The sequence below is a fragment of the Phoenix dactylifera genome, chromosome 15, assembly GCF_051530095.1.
Source record: "Phoenix dactylifera cultivar Ajwa chromosome 15, Ajwa_hap1_PhDact_Kaust_v1.1, whole genome shotgun sequence".
NCBI classification, from domain to species: Eukaryota; Viridiplantae; Streptophyta; class Magnoliopsida; order Arecales; family Arecaceae; genus Phoenix; species Phoenix dactylifera.
In genome coordinates, this window is record NC_143204.1 from 18,270,771 (window position 1) to 18,292,205 (window position 21,435).

The 21,435-nt window shown below is 37.0% G+C and overlaps 1 protein-coding gene and 1 long non-coding RNA gene across 5 annotated transcripts; both read right to left on the reverse strand.

The window, feature by feature from the left end:
- Positions 1–1,832: 1,832 nt before the first annotated feature.
- On the reverse strand, positions 1,833–2,407 carry LOC149751255 (uncharacterized). The gene is made up of 2 exons (XR_016398499.1): positions 2,194–2,407; positions 1,833–2,115 (listed from the first exon to the last, which is right to left on the reverse strand). It is a non-coding gene; the product is annotated as an uncharacterized LOC149751255 (long non-coding RNA).
- Positions 2,408–7,084: 4,677 nt separating this feature from the next.
- LOC103704285 (Thioredoxin superfamily protein) lies at positions 7,085–13,554 on the reverse strand. Of its 4 annotated transcripts, none has more exons than XM_039134162.3 (8): positions 13,042–13,554; positions 12,013–12,059; positions 11,809–11,923; positions 10,999–11,043; positions 10,822–10,881; positions 10,590–10,685; positions 10,320–10,472; positions 7,085–7,550 (listed from the first exon to the last, which is right to left on the reverse strand). In XM_039134162.3, exons 1-7 carry the CDS (start codon positions 13,327–13,329, stop codon positions 10,353–10,355), a joined length of 771 nt encoding a protein of 256 aa, XP_038990090.1. In that variant the 5' UTR covers positions 13,330–13,554; the 3' UTR covers positions 7,085–7,550; positions 10,320–10,352. The 4 variants fall into 4 exon arrangements, with proteins under 4 accessions (XP_038990090.1, XP_089783656.1, XP_089783657.1 ...); XM_089927530.1 differs by having other exon boundaries at positions 10,822–10,919; positions 10,998–11,043; positions 13,042–13,528; XM_089927531.1 differs by lacking the exon at positions 7,085–7,550 and adding an exon at positions 9,305–9,638 and having other exon boundaries at positions 10,822–10,919; positions 10,998–11,043; positions 13,042–13,529.
- Positions 13,555–21,435: the final 7,881 nt, after the last annotated feature.

Below are 21,435 nucleotides of genomic sequence, written 5' to 3' on the forward strand. Positions count from 1 at the left end.
AACATCTGCAGTAAAGCCTAAGAAATTTTTTGGTTTTAAAAAGACATCATAGGAAGAGATTCCAAAAAGATACAATGTTAGTGAATGTTGCAAAATAGCATTTAGGATTTTGTGGACATATTCAGGAGCTGGAAGTAAGTTGACTCATGAAACAAAAGTACAAAACATCATTCTACCGGCACTTATTTTTATTGTAAAGTTTTCTGTATTTTTTTTCCAAATGTACATAGGCATATTATTCTTTTAATGATTTACCGAGCCATCACTTAAACTGTAAGACTATTCGCGACTGAAAGCAGCATAACAGTTTTTGATTGAGGTTTGTTTGAACTTTTAGGCAAAATTCTTGCATCTGATTTTAAGGCATATTTGGTTGAAAAAAGTTGAGCTCTGAAATAAGACTGGGAATAAGTAACTTTTATTCCAGTCGTTTGATCGAACAGAGTCCATTCCTATTCCGATTCTAAAGAAAAATAGAAATTGTTCCCCAATCCCCCAAAACTCAATCTCCTAATGTTCGAATTCCATTCCAATTCCAGTCACGAATAAAACTCATTGACCAATATGACTATTCCAATTTTCATTCCAATCCATTTTGATTTTGATACCGATAGCGAACCAAACACACCCTTACATTTATTAACCAAACACATCTTTTGTAGCATCTTTGCCGATCTCTACTAGCCACAGCCTTCCCTGACCCAAACTCTGGGTTTACCCTTCAACTACAAAAGATGGCAGTTTGCCATTAGAGTCATCAAATATTTTTCCACATAAGAGGCTGGTTCCAATTCATCCCATCATACATTCTTCTAGCCCTCTCGAAAAAAGCCTCGACGTCGACTGCCTCACCACCACCACTTATTCCCTTATGTTCTCTTTATGTTCTCCAATGTAGGATCACTTATATCATGCGGTACCAAATTCCAAATAGGTCAAAATTTCAAACTTTGAACTGAATTCTAAGACCTCGTTCAAAATCTAAACTATTTTTCAGACGACAGGTGGGAAAACATCATTACAGTTATTGTTCATGACTTCTCAAAGAGCTGAGCTCCTTTAGCTTCCAATCATTTATCTAATCTAGCTTCAAACACAAGCATATCTAAATGGATGATCGAGTAATTTATTTTGCATTTGTCAATGTCAACGCCGAATCTCCAATCGTAGAAGAAGTGTAAATTTAGGTCCCCAGAAATAATAGCTGCTACCCGCAAAAGAGAATCAGATACCGACAATTAAATGAGAACATAATAGATGCAGTTTTTTTTATTGGCAAAACCCCAGCCAAATTCATGTATTCAACAGGAGGCAAGTTTCAGAATGCTCAGACAACAAGTGGAACTAGGTAGTAATGGTGGAAGACCGAGAGAGAGAGAAAAAGAGATGATGCACCCATCGATGACCATAAATGTACTTTGCGAAGGCTGGTGATGCATGAACGCTGTCTCTGTTACAAAAAGACTAATCCAGCCTGATGCAAACTCAGACCCTGCTTGGCAAAAAGGCCAAGTCCTGTTGCCCCAGGGAAATTACTCGAGCTAGATTACGAGGTTGCTCCCTTTCCTCGGCCCCAGCCTCTGCGATATATATGGAAGACGGTAGCTGCTGTTCCCCTGAAGGGCATGACCTCGCCTGCCACTCTCACTTGCAGCACCTGAGTGACATCAAATTTGTCTCATCTCCCACTTTCTTATCTTCCCCACTTTTTTCCTGCTAATGGCATTCCTTTATTAGCACACATATCTTTGGATCTGTGGTCTAGTTAACCATCCAAGCCAGGAAAAGCACATACAGAAACAATAATTATGGAAAACAGGGTTAAGAGAAAATTCCTCATTTACAGACCATTTGTGGTCTTCTCAACAAACACCAGGCTCTAACCCAATGACGCCTATTAAATTAAAAGGAGGAAAAAAAGAAAAAAGAAGAAGAAGAAATGATTCCATTTGCCCAATAGAGACGGTAGGCGAAGAATAACGTGCTCACAAGCCAGTATAAACTAGAAGTTACTTGGTGATACTTGAGGCCAGCCAAGCAAGAATCTGAATACATCACTCAGAGAAATAACTACACGCTTGGTTCCCGCTTCCACAATGATAACACGCCGGACCCCTAAAATCAAGCAGGAGGAGGATATCAAGAATGAGATTGCAACTGAGAAACTAGAACTTTATAAAGACAAAATATTACCAGGATTTGTCAATCGCTCCATCACTTGCTGCAGAGTATCAGAACGAAGACACATCTGGCTTCGCTGCCCGTTAAAGAATCCAAATGGAGCACTTGCATCTTGTCCAAGTTGCAGTGCTTGAATTTACCAGAGACAAACGGAATAGTTAAAATTTTCATTCATTTCATGCATGGTTGGCAAGATGCCACCATAGATTCAGAAGATAAAGAAAAGAAAGTCCTCCTTGGCGTTTTAGTTAAATTATTTTCTTCATACAACATGTTCTCAAGCATTTGTTGTGCAGAAGTTGAGAGCCACAAACGATGAGGTAAGGAAACTCAACACAGGAGGGTGGATCTGAAGGTTTACAAAGTACAGAAATTGAAAAACAGACCTAAATAAAATCCTATTCAAATTAAAACTAACATAACGTAATATGGGCTTAGTTCTGGATCACAAAATAAGACTTCTAAACTTTACACAAACTCAAGTATTTTTAATTGCTCATTTCAGCATTCAAATGACTGGTTAAAAACCAAATGACAAAATTTCATATGACATATTAGCAAGTCGACCGACCATCCAAAACAAGGGAACTTCACACCTGGTCCTTAGTCTGACTGCCATTTGACAACTAGCCCTAAGCCATTTTATGTCCAGTCCCTCATGTCGATCATCGAAAAGTTAAGCCTCTTTCTATATACCTGATTTATACACTAATTCACACGCCAGGGACTAAACAAAAAATGGAATAAATTTTCCATCAATGAGGACCAAACGTAAGATAACAGTAAATCTAGGTGCAGTTTTGCCCTATAGAAAAGAATATAGATGGCTAATAACTTAGTAAAGTCACATGATTGGCCCATTCTTCAGATGAAATTTACAAAAACTAATAAACAAACAGAATAAAGTGCCTAAAGAATCCCTTAGACTTTCAGAAAATGTCATGAGAGCTCCTCAGTTGTAGCCATAACCCTCTAAAACTACAAGGGGTATATGATCTAATTATTCTTGCACGAAAAATTTTCACCGGTCCATATATAGGTGGTACACCAGGACATGCAGTGTTGATCCTAACTGTACAAGAACACCACCTACTTCAGTGAATTCGCCAAGTGTAGAGAACTTGAAGGTGGCTGTCAAATAATTGTACCTTTCACTAATGACACTTACGCTACTACCACAAAATATCTATATGCTACAGAGCCTTAATATTGCTGGCCTGATAAAGAAAATACATTATAAAACCCATTAAAAATTAACCATTTTATGGATAACAAGTTAGAACCATCAACCAAATGCACTTCTCCCCAAGGTTAGACAAAAAGAATATCAGTCTTTACCTGGTGAATACTCATTTCATCAAGGTGAATATGTGAATAAGCTGTCTTTAGCCAAAGCTGTAATATCACTGTGCACGGCATAATAAAGGTTTTTTTTGGTTAAAAAAAGGAACCGAAGCATTCCATCCATACAATAAATTGAAGCATAAGATACCTTCTTGAATATGTATCCAGCAGAGAGTCACTGTCATCAACTATTGGTATTGAGCTAACTCGAGCTGTGAAGGCAATCAATACAGTAGCATAAGTCCAAGTGCACAGCAGTGAGAACAAAACCATGAAACTTGCACAGAAATAAAGATGATCATGTATTTGGAAAACAGCAAAAACAAAAAAAAACAGTATCCTCGTGGCACATTAAAAAAAAAAAATACTGCAGATTGCCTAATAACGACTTGTCACAAATTTGTATTTGCTCCCAAGTGATATACGATGTCTCATATTTCAGCCAAAAACATACATCCCTAAACATCTAGTTGACCTGCCAAGGAACTCAAAAGGATGCATTTATACAACAAACCAACTGAATTTTATGCAAATATGTTTCCACCTTCCCAGGCATCTTTTTAAGTGATAATAGTCATGTTAAAATCTTCTCTGGGAAAAGGTGAGGATAATGATTTTGTAGTATCGTTTAAAGTATCACGCTTACAATGACCAGAGATTTGCTTGGTCTGAGATAGTGGCACAAGAAGATGAACAAAGTAGTTGAAGGATACATAAAAAGCTAAGCTAGATAAATTTTCTTAGTCTGAACAATTTATATATGCTTGTAGCAATGAACACATATTTTTAAAATATTCAGTTACAATCGCATAAATGAAGTCATCTTCTTAAATTGGATTAAACATTAATCTCTTTGATAATAGACAAAACCCAGAAAACATTATCGTTCAAGAAATTGCATTATAGTTTTACATAAATAAGGAAAAAGACTCTAAAGGTAGATTTTTTTAGAGCAAAAAAGCAATAAGTTATCATACCTAGTAATCTAGACATATATGGTCCTCTACCATGTAAAAGTTCTCCTGATGGCAGATCAACAAATCAATTATCCACAGTAGAGTAAAAATGTAGAACATTTCCTTAAACAGCTGATCAATAACCTAAGATATAAAAATTGCAGAATAGGGTCATGCTTATCACACCTTGCAGTAATTTGCTGATAAATAGAAACAGCCTCCAAATACAAGGAACATGCCCTTCCTCCATCTTTCCCTAGATTGCATTGTGCAATGCCTCCTTGTTGACATCTTCCATGTCATCGCAAAGAACTAGCACACAACACCTAATGCATTCTGTGACTAATCAGATGTTCAATGTACTTAGATTAGTTTAGCTGACTCCTTGAACTGGCACATTCAAATATCCCCTAAATCAGAAACCATGGTGAAGTAGCATTCATGGGGATGTCTTAGTTATATTGAGTAAGTCCAATGACTTTCTTATATTCATTATTAAATAAAAATCATAAAGTCTCTTCATCAACTCCATGCTTGTCAAATTAAATTTCTAATTGAATATATATAACATAACGGAAATACTATAAATGATATTGTCTTCAAAAAAACATAAGGTGTTTGCAAATGGTGGTTTGAACTATTTTAGCATATCATGTGCTTTAACATGTAAGATGTATCTTTCAAAAAGATACCCTATTGCTTGGAAAAACAGTTGTATGGTTACCAATGTATGCTTGTTAGCCAATTGGTCAACCCAACAGTTTCATAGAACCAACAAGGTTTTAAAAAAAGTTAGGTCCTAGATGCAAGCTCAGAGGACAGGTCCAGCAAATGGTTATTGGGAACTACACTTGGATTTATACCAGCCAAGGATGGGCTTTAACATTACTGCAATTCAAAGCTTTATAGACACAACTTAGTACCGTTTTCAGGCCCATTTTTCACTAGGATGATATGATTTTAAGACTGCATTAGATGAATTGTGCAAAAAATGATAACCCAACAAGCTGACAACCACCAGAACCCAAATCCTTCTTGGCTGATGCATCAACCAGGTCTCTTCCTCTTGCATTCACCTCAATCCCCTCGATTTCCAATTCCACCTTTATAAAAGAGGTATAAACCAAAAATTCTTGAGATGGGGCCACCTATTCCCTTTATCATAGAGTCATATATCCAGCAAATTGTCAAATTTCGTGACTTCTTTGGAAAATACTTAATCTTCTTTCAGACAGTCCCTTTGATGCTCAATTTTATTTATCCCAGATCAAGCTCAAATCAGCTCATCTCAAAAGCATACCAACCAATTAGCAAAAATTTATCTTATACATCTCAAAGTAGTTTAAGCCCATGTCAGGCAGATGTAAGGGAGGCTACGAACAACCCTGCCTGGCATACTAATGCAACATTAGAAGTAATAGCATGTACATATTGCCTATTAGTTTAGGGGACATGTCCATTTCATCCATCTGAACTAATTACATTAAAAAATCAAATTATCCTCAACCTATGCATAGCAGAACTAAAATATCAAAGCTTTTTTTTAGTTGGATAAAACTGATTACTTTAAAGTATCTATAGGTTCTCAATCTAAATAAATGGCTCATATTATTGTATGCTTCCAGCAATACTACATACAATTTATTATATAGCTAATAAAGTTCAATAATATGTCATTATTTACAATCTATCACCAATGTAAAATCTCAAGCAGCCCACTAAAACTAGAAATCTCATCAGTCAAGGAAGCTTCAGCTAAAACTGGTTCCATTCAGTCCAGCTCAGCTGAAACTAACACCGACACACATATACGCACAGGTGCATGCACACGCGCACACACGAGAAAAACAATTAACTTGGAATTCCATATTTTTTCAGTTAAAACTTGCTCATGGACAATCGGTTGAGAGTTCGCAGCCAGCCAGAAAGCAAGCACTGCCCTTTAACTTTGGGATCCAAATTTGTTGGTCTCATATCTGACCTGCTTAGTTTGAAGCTTAAGCTGAATATTTCGGACTTAAGTCAGGATGAGCATGAGTTGAACCTGGAATCTACCAAATCCTCAATAATTTATTGAGATAATAAATTTTAAAATGATGCATGCAGGACTTGGAACCAAAGTTACTGGTAATAATTTCTAGCAGCATTACCAAAACCCATTCGATTACATCCATGTTGAACCCCACTAAAGGTCGGGTCTTAAATGAACTACGGGGCTCTCTTTCTGTTCCCTTATAAACAAGCCTTCTAATACGAATACACCTCACGTAGATCCTGCATTTAGTTGCAGGTCGGAGAAGGGTTTAAAAAGAACAAAAGCTTCTTTATTCCCCATATACCAATTATAGCCTCCAACCGCATTTTCAAACATTGGTAGAGCTACTTTTTTCTATCTAACTTGGATTAAACTATTCTTTCATATAGATTGGAGTAATTTATTCCATGACAAAGTACATTGCAAATACACCTATCCGTTAGAAGCTAAAACTATCCCCATCTATCCCTCACACGCATCCTACACGTCAGATTACAGCCAATCTGAAATATAATTCCTGAATACAAGTCCTATCAGAATTAAAATAGATAAAATATTAATACAAAAGTTCACCAACAAGTAACCTTATACGAGTATCACTGCCTTAAAACAATAGTAAGAATCCACATATTTACATGCTCCAGATAGCGATTGAACACAACAAAGACCACCTCTCCCAGTGTTCAGGCAGTGTCTTTTTACAAACAGAGAGAGGACCTCATACCTCACATTACAAGTAAATGCTCTCCAATGTAACATCGCATGTTCCCATATGAAGTTCGTACAAAGGAACCATTAGTAAAATACATATGGGAAATTGAAGCTTTTGCAGTCATCGTACCCACTAGCAATAATTCAAATCTACTTAAAAATATTCATCACAAGCAACACCATCAAGAACTCCAACCATCTTAATGTATTTATAATCAGCTGCCAAGATGTTGCATTCTTTTCGCCCTAAAGCCGATGCTTATGGAACAACAGGCAAATAATCAGCATGCCACTAGGCTTCCGATTTACTTGTCCTTCATAACCTGGAAAAATACGAACGTATTCCAACAACAACAAGTTAAAAGATTTGGTCCCCAGGCTGACAAATTTTCACAAAGGCCATGTAACTAAGAACTTCTCATGATGAATTTTAATCTACTCAGTGGGAATCTAGAAGACAGTAACAGTCTGATAAAACCACATTCTTACAAAAGGTTTGCTAATCACATGGTAAAAATAAATAAATAAATGAATAATACAAGTCTGCACGTGAAGGATCTGGCATTTAAGTTGATAAATTGACATAGAGAGCATATTACTCCTAAAAAATATACCTAGGAGCTCTGCAGAGGTCAACAACACACTTCGCACATTCAAGATATGCAAAGAGTATGGTCTAGGAAATATATATCTAGGAAATATAATCCTTAGTTTGTCTACGCCCAGTATTGAGTTATGCATGTGAACTTGCTAAGCAACATTAATATCTTTGGGAAGAACCTAATGAAGCTATTTTAATTTTTTTATTATATTTGGGAAATACAGATTCTCAGTGATATATTAGACAATGATCTCCAAGGAAAATGAAAATGACATGATGCATATTAATAGGTATGCCATAACCATAAGAACAGTTATTACACCTTGCAGGACGCCTAAATAAATAGTGAAAAATTATTCTTCTGAAAGAAGACATTAACTTAGGGATCCAGACACCCCTGTGAACCTATTCCAATTCCTTGGTCTCGATTTCAGGCACATCAATAATGTCAATACTGAGATGTGCAACTTATTGCATTGAGTACAAAGGACATTCGTAGTGAGCACTAAATCATGAGAGAGAGAGAGAGAGAGAGAGGAATTTCCTTTAGCTGGTTATCAAGTGTCAAACAGTTCTTTAAGAATTCAATCAAAACAAAGGAAAATGAAGGTTCTGTGCAACCAGAGGACACATGTTTGAAAGCTTAAGAAGAGAGCCTTAACCAAATACGTGTACTGTGTAACATGAAAAAGAAAATTGAGGGACATCCATGATTGAGAAGTCATATCCAATCTTTACAGATGAACTTCAACAAGTGGATTGAAAGCTAGAGAATGGTCAGGAAGCTGCAAATCAACATGGATTGGGTAAAACTGCAAATGAATAAAATGACTCTTGAAATGAATAGAATAACTCTTGCCCATCTTTTGTTCAAGGAGGGGGAAATGAATTCCCACCCTTATAAATAAATAGAAAATTCGGTATATGTGAAATTAGTCCATAGTAGTCCAAAGGACTATTTGAAATTTTCCCGTTAAAAGTATTAACATGCATTAACCAAAAGCTCTTAGATGTGCATGGTATTGTCATACTGCTTAAGTAGACCAATGTTCACCAACATGTCAAAATTACTGCATCGTTAAAATATCTTGATAATTATGTTTGAATACTATACAATATCATTTAATAAAATTTCTATATAATCCATTTTTCAATTTCAGTTTTCACCCAAGGCAAACAGGTATCGTCCCATTATGTCAAGCATGGTTATATAGTAATAACTATTACAAATAAAATGAGTATAAGTAGCATCACGACCAAGAAGAAGAAACAGAAACAAAACAAAACCTATATGCAGCTACATCTGTTCCTCAACAACTAGTAAATTTGTGCTACAGAAGACTTAAAAAAGAAGCAGAAACATCTGAAGGTAGTCTAAATGGACCCTATTTAGCCACCAATCAATTCATATTGATCCCACAGACCCTAGCAAATCTTTCAACATTCCTAATGTGGTTGAAGTGCATCCACAAAGAATGGGCAAAATGACAATTTTTTTATGAAGAAAAAAGCCACACCATTTCCTATCCCAGATCACACAATATACAATTTAGACCTGAGACCCAGTCCCCATTCCTCATATTTTAAATGCTTACAATTCAATCACTGATTGCCAATTGAACAACCAATTATTTATGAAAAGGTAAACGAATTTGATTGAAAACAATTCATTAGTGTTCCATCACGAAAGTTCTTGAATTTCCCTCCTGACCTCCAACATTGAGAATCTGACAGTTCCACTAGCTGCACAATTCCTGGCTGCTTTTGGAATCAATCAGCTACCTAAAAGAAGAAGCTCCTTCCCTTGTGCCTAAAAATGTACAACAACATGAAGAAAAAAACTATGATACAAAGCATGCACTCAAAGACACATAATATTTTCCACTTTCTGTTCTCCATGCTCCTGATGTTGCATCAAATAGCAGTAATAAAAAAAAAATGCTGAATCAACCATATGATATCTCATGTATGATAAAAATGTAGAGGAACACCTGTTGAAGCTCTACAATCATGTGAACCCTTCCCATCAAAAAGTTCTCCATGCATAATGTGATGCAATCCTAAGAACATTAGTATGACCTACAGAAAATGTTTAGGATTTCCTTCTCTACAAAAGCAGCCAGTTCCAGCATCCAGACAGAGATAGAGACACAGTCCATGTCAAGCAATGCATTTTTATATTTAAGTAGAATACCATAAGATGGAAATAGTTAGTAGATGCCAAGTCTTAGTTTGCATGGTTCGGTAAATATGAAAAATTCTGACCTGCAAACTGACAATAATACTTGAAACATAACCGTGTGTGCCAGGTATGTGCATAGTCAAGTTCACAATGACACAGTTAAAGCATTTCTCAGATTATCAAGCTATGGCTGATTCTAAACAATTATTAAATATGACTAATTGTAAGAGTAAGTACTCTTTAATGTAAATAACAAGAGACATATCGCCTGCACCAAGAAAACAAAAGCCATATCACTTGATGACTTACCAACTATACATATTTATAATCAGCAAACTAGAGTCATGCAACTGGAACCTTGCAGCAGACATCAAAGATTTCATCTAAAGGTGCATGATCACCTGTCCCTTCATCTTTTCTTGCATATAACAACTGCTTCCCTTTGAATACAAACATACCACCCTAATAAAAAAAGACAATTTAATTGAGGAATTTGGAATTGTGAAGTAATCAACTAATTAGCAAGATTGGATGTTAATGATAAAGCCTCTTGAGCATAGAGAACAGAAAAAATATGACCTGTTGTAAGACACTGGCCTTATCATCTGGAGTGGCTGTAATTGTATAGTTCCTTACTGCTTTCTTGAGAGAATCAAATCTTGAAAACACTTTGGCCTGTTACATGAAAGTCAGGAAAAAAAAGAGAAAGAAGTATGTAAATAACATCGTGGATATTAAATTGATTTTGTTTTTCCTTCATCAGCGCAAATTATATAGATAATGCAATTTTGAGAACAAAAATAATACTTACACTGGCTGGATTGAAAAAGGTACGTCTCAAACCATAATATAGGCCCAAAACATCATATGCCTGAAAAATACCATGATATAGGCCCAAAACATCATATGCCAGAAAAATTAAGGTATGGGAGCCTTTGCCCATGGAAATTCAGGCAAAATAAATAGGAATTATAGCATGACTCATCACCTTGCGGTCTGGGTCTGCATAGAGGCAATCCAGTGGAAATGGTAGCTGCATAATGCAAAGACTTAGATATCAACTAACACAGAAACTAGTGCATCAATTCCTATAGGTGGCTTTCCTTTCTTGACAATGATAAATAGAAGTTTCATAATAAAAGTTTCTCATCTGAGAGGAAAGAGATGGGAAAAAGATCCCAGACCAACTATTATTAGAATTTACATGCCAGAATGTAGACTATCAGCAATTCAAAAATTCATGCTTCCCCAATTTAGAAAGGATGAATCATGAGATAATCACTGCAAACTTATGATCAAGTAATAGAATTGGTTGATGATATATGCAAATTTGATTAGACGCCTAAAATAAGAAAGTGAGCAGGACTGCGTTTTCTGCTATTGGATTTAAGCATATGCTATGGCCGCATTTGATTTACAGAAAACAGTCTTGGAGGGAAATTGCATCCACTGAAGAAACTGTCTAGGAAAAACCAAGCCATTTCCAAGTTCTCATGAGATTTAGAACAAGTTGATGCCAAACAACAAGACGTTACTTGGTAAGTTTACCACCTCTTGGAAAGCCATTATTGTTACAAACAGCAATGCCTCAACACCCAACCACGTCCGCTAAAAATTCAACCAACATTATTGAGAGATGGAGTCATCTAAAATAACCAATCAAATGGCTCGGTTCTAGTCACCACAAGGAAAAAGCATGCCACGGTACCTCAAGTGTATAAGCTAAAAAATCCATGTTCTGCATGTTTATCACATTAAACTTAACTCTAAAAAATTATAAAACTAGGAGGATGAATACCCGGTCAGCAAGAATACGAGCTTTGTCAGGAGTGCCAACACCGACTGCAATTAGTTTAACACCAGCTGAGTCAAATCTTGGTTTTGCATCTTTCAGAACAGAAGCAAGTTCCCAGCTTAAGAATATGAACAAAGGAAAGGAATTATGGTCATGTTCTGATAAAAAAGAACAATAATCCTTTTCTACTAGTGATTACCCTCTCACCAGCAAAAACACCCAAAATGCCTCAGAAGTGCAACCACAGCCATTCCCTGGTAAACCATTTAGTTGCAGAAAGAGTATCAAGATAATGATACAAAGGAACAATAAAGAAAAAGACTTGTATATTATTTTTGGGTTACATTTTATGAAACAGATCATAGATAAGGGAAATAAGCAAACCGTCATGACGTGCTTTATATAATTCTTTCTAACAGTTAACATCAAAAATCTTTTTGTGGTCATTCTTCACATTTTCATATACTTCAACCAAGTACAGGAGCCCCCTCTGGTGCATTCTTTCTGGTTCCTTTGTGAAACATTAAACAACTTCAATGTAGTATTACCTTGCTTTATACTTGGTCCACTCTACTCCTAAACTTACATTTAGACTAAAGTTATAGTTCTATACTTTCTAATATTTCCACTCGATGTCAAGTTATCTCTGCCACACTTATGTTATGCACAAACATTCTCATATACAATGTCAAATTCTTCAGTAAAATGTGAAAATATTTTCTAGAATGTTTCACAAAAAATTGGAAACCAGGAACGAAACACTCACTTTTGTTTTGCATGTAGCATAGCTAATATCACCAAATATTTTTTAGAATGTTTCATCACAAACAAAAAATTGGAAACCAGCCAAAAAACACTCACTTTTGTTTGATTTATTTCTCTTTTAATAAATCGGGTGGATTTTCCTCCACGTTTTCTTTTATATATATATATATATATATATATATATATATAAGTTACAGTCAGAGGCTTTTCTTTCTTTTTCCTAGGGTAAAATCAGAGGCTTTTCCTTGATTTGTTCCTCAAAAACTTCCTAAAGAGTACTCCCTCCCTGGAATTCGATGGAGTAATCAATTCGTACATTTCCAAAAGACTCGAATTCCACCAACCCATGCAGTTTACAGTAATACTGTCTCGAATCAAAATTTCCAATCACAAAATCACCGTACGAGTAGAATATGAAAAAAAATTGAAGGAGAGAAAAAGGGAAACAATTAGGAGGAGGGAGGGTTTGACCTCGTTCTGATCCCACAGATCCCTAAATAAGACGGACTCCCCGGTGGACGCGACGAGGATGCTGACATCGCCGAGAGCGTCGACGGCGGTCGAGTCGAAGCCGGACGTGGGAGAAGCCCTGACAGCGGAGGGAGCGGAGCCCATCGAGTCCGTTCGCCGGATCACCGGCGGGAGGAGACGGCGGCGAAGGTGGGAGATGGGGAGGGTAGAGGGTTGTGGAGGAGAAGAGAAGGGCAGGAAGGAACGAGGCGAAGGGGATAAGGAGGAAGAGAGGGAGAGGGTCGCCATTTAATTTAATTCGGGGAAGAGCGAAAAGGCCTAACTTAACCAATTGATTTAATTGAATTTAATGAACGCTTTTTTTGGTCTCCCGTTTTCCGGGCACGGCGGAAGGTGAGAAGAAGAACAAGAAGAGTGAGAGCGAGGTCTGTGGTTGAGGAGAGACCGGCGGGATGCCCGCCAGCACCAGGCGTGCAGCGAAAAAAAAAAAAAACGAATACTTAGAAATTTAAATATACATGGATATTTTTAAAAAATTTATATTTATTTCTATATCCCTATAAAATATTATTTTTTTATAAATATTCCAAATATAATAATTCTTTTAATACTGATAATAAAAACTATTTTATTTTAATTTAAAATAAAATAAAATTTTGAAATTATTTTTTTCACTGTGATCATCTTAAATATTTTTTTACGTCTATCAACAATATTTTAGTTCTTTTAATTTAAAACTGTTAATTTTTTAATAACATTAAATGATATAGGTACATATACAAAAATAAAGATAAAAAAAATTAGGATAGCAAAACAAGTTTTTTACTCGAATATGTGTACAAATATTAATTTTTAAAAAATATTTATGTAAAATTCAATATTTAAAAATATTTTTATAAATAATAATAATATTAATAATAATAATGGTAGTAATAGGAATAACGACGATTGCTATGACTATAATAATAATAATGCTGCAATGCTAGTACTTGTAATTAATATGAGCAAATAATATTATTATTTGTTATTATTTTTTATCATTTTTGTTACATATGATGAGTGATAATATATGTTAAGTAATTTATTTATTTGTCTTTTTTTTCTAATCCAACCAAAAATGGTCAAGTAGCTATCATCATTTCATTTCTCATGTTGGATGTTAGAATTATTGTAGGATCATTTATTATGGCAAATATAGTTGATTGATTATGCCAAATTTAATTGATGTTATCAAATTTTATCTTTATTGGTTTGTGATTGATTGTGTCAAACTTTGCCGAACTTCGTCACGTGGGGGGCTCACGAGGGGTTTTGGGTTCCAGTTGTCTTCGTCCAAGTCGAGAATACCTTCTTTTCCCCCCTTCCCGAGTGGGTTTCCCTGTTTGCAGAGACTCCTGTGGAGGAAGGGAACGGCCACGACCAAGGGGGAGAGGAGCCCCGTGGCGCCGCTGCCTGCATTCCCATCGCCGACCAGCCCGAGCAAGGAGGAGAGGAGCGACATCGCATTCGCCGTTTGCGGCCTTGATCCCACGTCGCGTCACCGTTCGTGGTCGCCTCCGCCGCCGCTGTCCTCATCTGCATCGTCGGCGGCCCCAACTCCAACGACTACGGCACCAACTGGATCCTCCACCACACCATCGGCCTCCCCGACTTCACCCTGGAGCTCCGCTGCTTCCAGAACACTGCCTAGTTTGGTCTCATGGCCATCAGGCTCGGCTACTATGAGATCCTCATGTCCTGCTCCGCAGCAACACCAGCAGCGAGATGAGTCCCGTGGAAAGGGCCCAAGCCGGAATCTCCCCGGGCCTCATCCACATGTTCGTGGACTACAGTGGCACGCTAGAGCAGCGATGGAGCCAGTTCGAGAGGACCCTCGCACTCACGCATCGCAGGATGCTACCATGCATCTACTGCAAGGTCTAAGAGAGATCTTTTAATGGTGCTTCCGTCTGAGGGAGCTAAGCTCCTAGAGCACTCACTTTCGGTGCCCCTATTTTTTCTGGAGATAAGGAAGTTAAGCTCTCTAAGCACCTGCTTTCGGTGATCCTGCTCCTACAAAGATGAGGGAGTTAAGCTCTCCGAGCACCCACTTTCGGTGCTCCTATTCCTCTTGAAATGAGGAAGTTAAGCTCCTCGAGCACCCACTTTCGGTGCTCATATTCCTCTCGAGATGAGGGAGTTAAACTCCCTGAGCACCCGCTTTCGGTGCTCCTATTCCGCCGGAGATGAGGGAGTTAAGCTTCATGAGCACCCACTTCAGTGCTCCTGTTCCTTTAGTGATGAGGGAGTTAAGCTCCTTGAGCACCCACTTTCAGTGCTCCTATTCCTCTAGTGATGAGGGAGTTAAGCTCCTTGAGCACCCGCTTCCGGTGCTCCTGTTCCTCCATGGAGGCAGTGGCAGAGCGCGTTACACCGTCTCGTCAGAAGCTTGGCGAAAAAAAACTTGGCAAGCACGGTGCTGCTCCAAACTTCAGCAACAACGCGCCATACCATACAGTCAGAAGCTTGGCAAAGGTGAACTCGACAGGCACGAAGCATGGAGCAACGCGCCACACCATACTGTCAGAAGCTTGGCGAAGGTAAACTCAGCAAGTGTGAAGCATGGAGCAGTGCGTCACACCGTACCGTCAAAAGCTTTCCAAAGGTAAACTTGGTGGGCGCGTTTTCACTGTTGATCATGCGTGAGCAGCGCGCTACATCGTACCATCAGAAGCTTGGCGAAGATAAACTTGGCATGCACAGTCCCGCTCTCAATCATAGAGGCGTACATTTGCATACCGTCGCCCTAGTCCTCAATCTCTGGCTTTAATTATTTGTTGCCCTGACTCCTTCATCATCCAGTTCAAAGTCTCTTACTCTTCTTCTATGATGCTTTCGTTTATGAACATCATTGAGCTTCGGTTGCTCTCTTTGAGATCTGTCCTCGTTGGGGACGTCTTCACCAAAAGCTCATTCTCTTAGCATCTTTCGATCTCTTATTTCTAAACTCAAATTGGTATCCACTTTACCACCTTGAGTTTGAAGGAGAATATTAGAATCATTGGAGGACTACTGATTGTGCCAAACATAGTCGGCCTCCATAAAGACTGATTGTGTCAAATTTAATCGGCCTTACCAAACTTCACCTTGATTGGTTTATGATTGATTGTGCCAAACTTAGTTGGTCTTACCAAACTTCGTCAGCCTTCTAGTACTATATAAAAATTTGGATATTGTTATTTGTAATGTACCGGTGTTGGTAAAAATTTGGAGAAGATGGTGGAATATTTTAAGAGTCTCTGGCGCTTGTTCAGCATGGTTGTTCTTTTTTATTTATTCTTCTTCACAAAGTAACAGCATACTGTCTGCAAATTGAGATCCAAAATATGATTTTTTTTTCAAATTTTCTATAGTTATATACTTTTATATTTATTTCTTAATAATAATATTTTTTTATTATCCAAAGCTTTTAAAATTTTATAAATAATTTTAAAAAATAAGGATTTCATGATGCATATTAGCTCCGTTGAATTCCTTTTTTTCCTTAAATAATTCAAAGCAAAAATCAAAATCAAAATTAAGCAACACTAAATAGGCCCTTGATTTTTATCTAATTATAATCTGAATGTTTTAAAATAAAAGTAGTCAGTCTTTTTTAAAGGAAAGTAAAAATCGGCTTTTTCTTGTGGCTAAATTATGAGCTGATCCTATCCAAAGCTCACGGACGAGAGTAATAGTTGAGTAATAGTTGATGGCCCAGCGGCATACAATAGACTAAGGCTATACCAATTGGGCTGCATATGGGCCGGCCTGCAGGCTAAATTTGATCGCTCTTTTTTGTTTGTTGGGCTATCCCTAGCCAGACATTCTAGCCCTTGGGCCGAGCCACATGCTTACCTACTTTAGGATTAGCTCCATTGTTTGCCTTCCAATTGGACATGGAGAGACACGACGAGGTGTCATCATTCTCAACTCCTTCAATTAAACAATTCCTACTTCTGGAAATTTCATAAATCTCCTTGAGATATAGTGGCACTGATTTTTCTAATACATATATATATAAAATACGGCTTGGAATTTTCCATTAAGGATCATCAATCTGACTTCTTCGGCTGAATCAGCTATTAAAAATGTGATCTAGTCTCTAGCACAAAAATTTACAGCGTAAAGAAAGAAAACCTAATGTGAGGACCATCTTATTAAGTATGTCTAAGATTCTGGGCAAAACTTGGGACACGATCAATTGGAATAAACCATTAAGATATGTTTTCAAAACGAAATAAGAAGGAATAAAAGTTACTTAATCCACTTATTCGAGCATATAGAATAAACCATTTTTCATGAAAGCATAACCGATGTTTCAGAAAATTGATACATCATAAATGCTCTATTTTTTTCTCCTCCGTCCGCTAATGCTAAGAATAACTTACTTCATTGAAATGGTGGAATAATTTAACCCTCTTTTCCTCTCAAAATTATTTCATTGAACCTATCTACTTTTGATTTTTTATTCCACTTCCAAACGCAGTCTCGAAGGTTCTTAAAGAGACTCCAAAGTCTAGAAATTGCATCTACGAGGGCGAATTTATGTAAAGATTTTAAGAAGATGAATCATGCAACTAATTTAAACTCATAGTACTTCTTCTGCAATAGAATATATTCCTCTTTTGCTGAATCACAGTCTCTTCTTGCGCTTGTTTTTCCTTCTTCCTATCTGATGTTGTTGTTGTAAGATTTGGATCTAGCGTTAATTAAGATAAGAAAATCCATGCGGTCGATACGGTATTCATATTACTAGTTAATAATAGCTTGCGCGACAATCTTTTCCATTTAAGTATATGTTTGTATACGGATTTAGGTAATTTATTGCACAAAACCCAACTTGGAGAACATGTAGCTATGCTTTTCATCCTTTAAATATTCGATTTAGCATCGTCATTAATCATTTAACTAATCAAGATTTCCACCCTGGGCATGTGGGCTAAGGCATGCTTATGGCCTTGGTTAACGAGAAACGAGCTTTCATAATAGGATATAAAAATAGGGTGGTAGTTAAAGAGTAGCAAGTTATAAGACATGGTATAGATTATACCCTTCGTTTTTCTAAGGCATGATGCGTGGGTGGCATCTTGATGTCTCCCTAGGAATGTGTAAAATAAATAATACACCGTCCATTGGGTTCCCACCAATCTCACAAGCAAGACTTCTCTTTTGTTCTCTTCTTTGATGCCTGCACTCGCCATGATAGCCGAGTGCTACCTACGAAGCCTTCATCAGTTTGGGGGAATGATTCTTCTTATTATTCATGATTTCTGTGTTTTCCCAACATCAAGGAAAGAGTGTCAAGATTGATGACGATTTGATGCTGGGGGCAGAGCATATTTCGAACAAATTGCGATAACCAATGTAGCTACATCCAAAACTAGAGAGTAGCTAGCATTGGTTTGGTAATAAATGATGTAGTGAAATATGTTTTTTTTTTTTTGGTAGTCTATTTGCTTGGCTTAAAGGACAAAAATAATGTATTAAAAATAGGAAGGAGTATATACTTTGTACCAGGCGCACCACGTCAGCAATATAGGAACAATCCCAGACAAGAAAAGGGGTATAACAATCTAGGTATATCATAGGAACAATCTAAGACGAAGTGAGAAGGGGAAACAATTTCGGTATCTATAGGAGCAATCCGAGACGAAGTGAGCTGCATGATGAATGAAGCCCACAGGATTGTTGACCATCTCACTTCGCCTTGGATTGTTCATACGATGCACTGGTAATGTGGTGCACCTAGGGTAGGGCATAATTTCTCATTAAGAAGGGTACGAGCTTGCATATAATTCATGTTGCCAAGAATGTCGCCCTATAGTTTTTGAAAAAGACCGCAAAATAGTGACTCATATATCCTGTAGATGGAATTAGCTGCCGCTATTTGATCACTCCGAATTAGGGTACTTTCAAGAGCAAAGAAGAGAACAGCTTTCTCCTACCCAAATACAATGCAATTATGGATCTAAACTAACAAGGATTCACATCCAACCCACTAATCATTTGATTTCGGACATAAAAATTATGAGATTAATATAGCCCACTTGGGCAAACCAATTAGAAATCGGCTTGAATCTATGTTCTCAATCCATCAAACTGTAAGCCTTTGTGTTCTTCCAATTCTGGCCTCCCCGTGATACTTTTGTAGTAGATTATGTGGACCTCAGATCTACAAAGTGAAAAAAAGGCAACAGAGGCATCATTTTAAACCTTGTGTTCTTCCCTAACACACATGCATCCACACATAATTCCACCCAAGCAAGTGGCCAGAAGAGACTCCACACAACAACTTGGAAAGTAAAGACCAAAGGCAAAGATGTGCATGGGGGATGGTGGTGTTGGCTTTTGGAATAATAAATACTCTAGAATGTGGAACTTGGAACCACCACCACATCACAAAGTAAGAAGAAGGTGAAGACTAACAGAAGGGAGATAAAGGGGAACACAGAAAGTAGTTGGACCCAAGATCTCAAAACAAAGAGGAAGACAAGGAAGGCAAGCATTTTATTAATCATATCTAACATTACAAATGATCTGTTTGGCTCCATCACATCCAGATCTCAGAGTACTTGGAGCTATTAGGTTGACTGGTCTTACTAAAAAAATTTAGCCGACTTGGGTACCAATCATAGCCTTGGATTATGATGAAGTTAGACCAAACTTGTTGCATATTGACCCATAAATTATAACCAGAATTTTATACAGCAAACAAAAACAAGTTTAGACATGCAAGCTAAGATCTGCATGAAAACGAAAGACTACAAATATTAAGAAAGTGTTTTATTTATGCAACTCATATTTTACCCGGTTCTACTCCGCTTAGAGCTTGACTTCGTTGTTCATCTAAGGTTTAAATCTTGCATCAACATCCTTTCTTAAGAAATTTTGAAGCATCCATGTGTGTATATGTGTGTGCGATCCACAGGATCATTATTTTCAAATTATGATATAGACAGCACATAAAGTCAGCTAGCTAGCCAGAGATGGAAAAATTGGTCATGGAAAACAAATATTTTTTCATAAAATACATTTTAACACATAAAAGATTATATATATGTATATAAATATATACATTATCATGATAAAAGCCTAGCATGCAAAACAGAGATCATAGTAGTGTGTGGAATTAATGAGTAAAGTTAGGGCGCATACCTAACAAGGACCAACTGCTAGTCCAAACAACCATCTTGATGCTGTTCTATGAGGAACAGGGTCCACCCTCATCAGACAATGGACACAAGGTTAGGAACGTTTTCCACATACACATTGGTAAACGGAAAAGGAAGTAAATTTATCTATGGATCCATATATATATATATATATATATATATTGATACTCTGAGCAAGGTATCTATCACCTTGGAACTGGGCCTCAGTAGCTGGAATTTGTGTGCTTGGAGAACATGGAAAAAAACACAGGATTCTTTTGTTTTTTTAATGTCCCCCTTGACCCCATGGCTCACCTATCCACACTTTCCCCTCGTTTCCCTCACTTCCTTTCACTTTCCCTCTTTAATCATTGTGCCCCAAGCCAAGCACTTGGAACATGAGCAGCCCTAACAAACAAGGGGTCTCCCAAGCCATTCACTTCCCAAGGCACAAAAGGCCGGTGGGTTGTATTGGGACTCAGCACCCTTCTTCTTCAAAGCTTGCTATCCTAAAATTACAACAATAAGTTTCAGAGGGTGGCCTAATGAGCATGGTAATAATATTTCCTTGATTATTATTTAAGCATGACCAAATGACTGTTCAAATTATTTTCAAATAATCAAACAATGGATAAGTATCTAATTATTTGCAGATTTTATGACCAAATTAATCTTAAATAGCCAAAATAACAAATATGTATCCAATTGTTCCCAAATTTTATGATCTATTTGTAGATTGTTAACAAAATTTTCAAAAAATAGCTTTGTGCCATACATCATTGACGCTGCAACCTTTGTTAATGTTGCTGTTGGTGGCTATATGCTATTGTTTATATTTGTTGTCACTAAAGTCTACATCATGTCTATATAATTTTTTTGATTTTTTGCAAGAATTTGTTATGTCAAATTTGTGACTACAATATAGGATATTTATATAAGGATGCCAATATAGTTAGTAAAATCATTCAAGATGCATACTAATGGCATGGATCTAACTCACGCTCTCGTCTAATTTTCGACTAGATTTCTTCTCGCTCTAGTTTAAAAAGGAAAAAAAAACATACAACACTTGTATAATTGCAAAATTCACAATACAATTATAATTATGATGATACAGTAGATATGGTTTGAAACCATGGTGGGACGTATCAGGGAATGTCTGTATAAGATACTATTTCAAGTATCGGCATGGGATATCTTGCTCTTCAAGCATCAGGGCAGT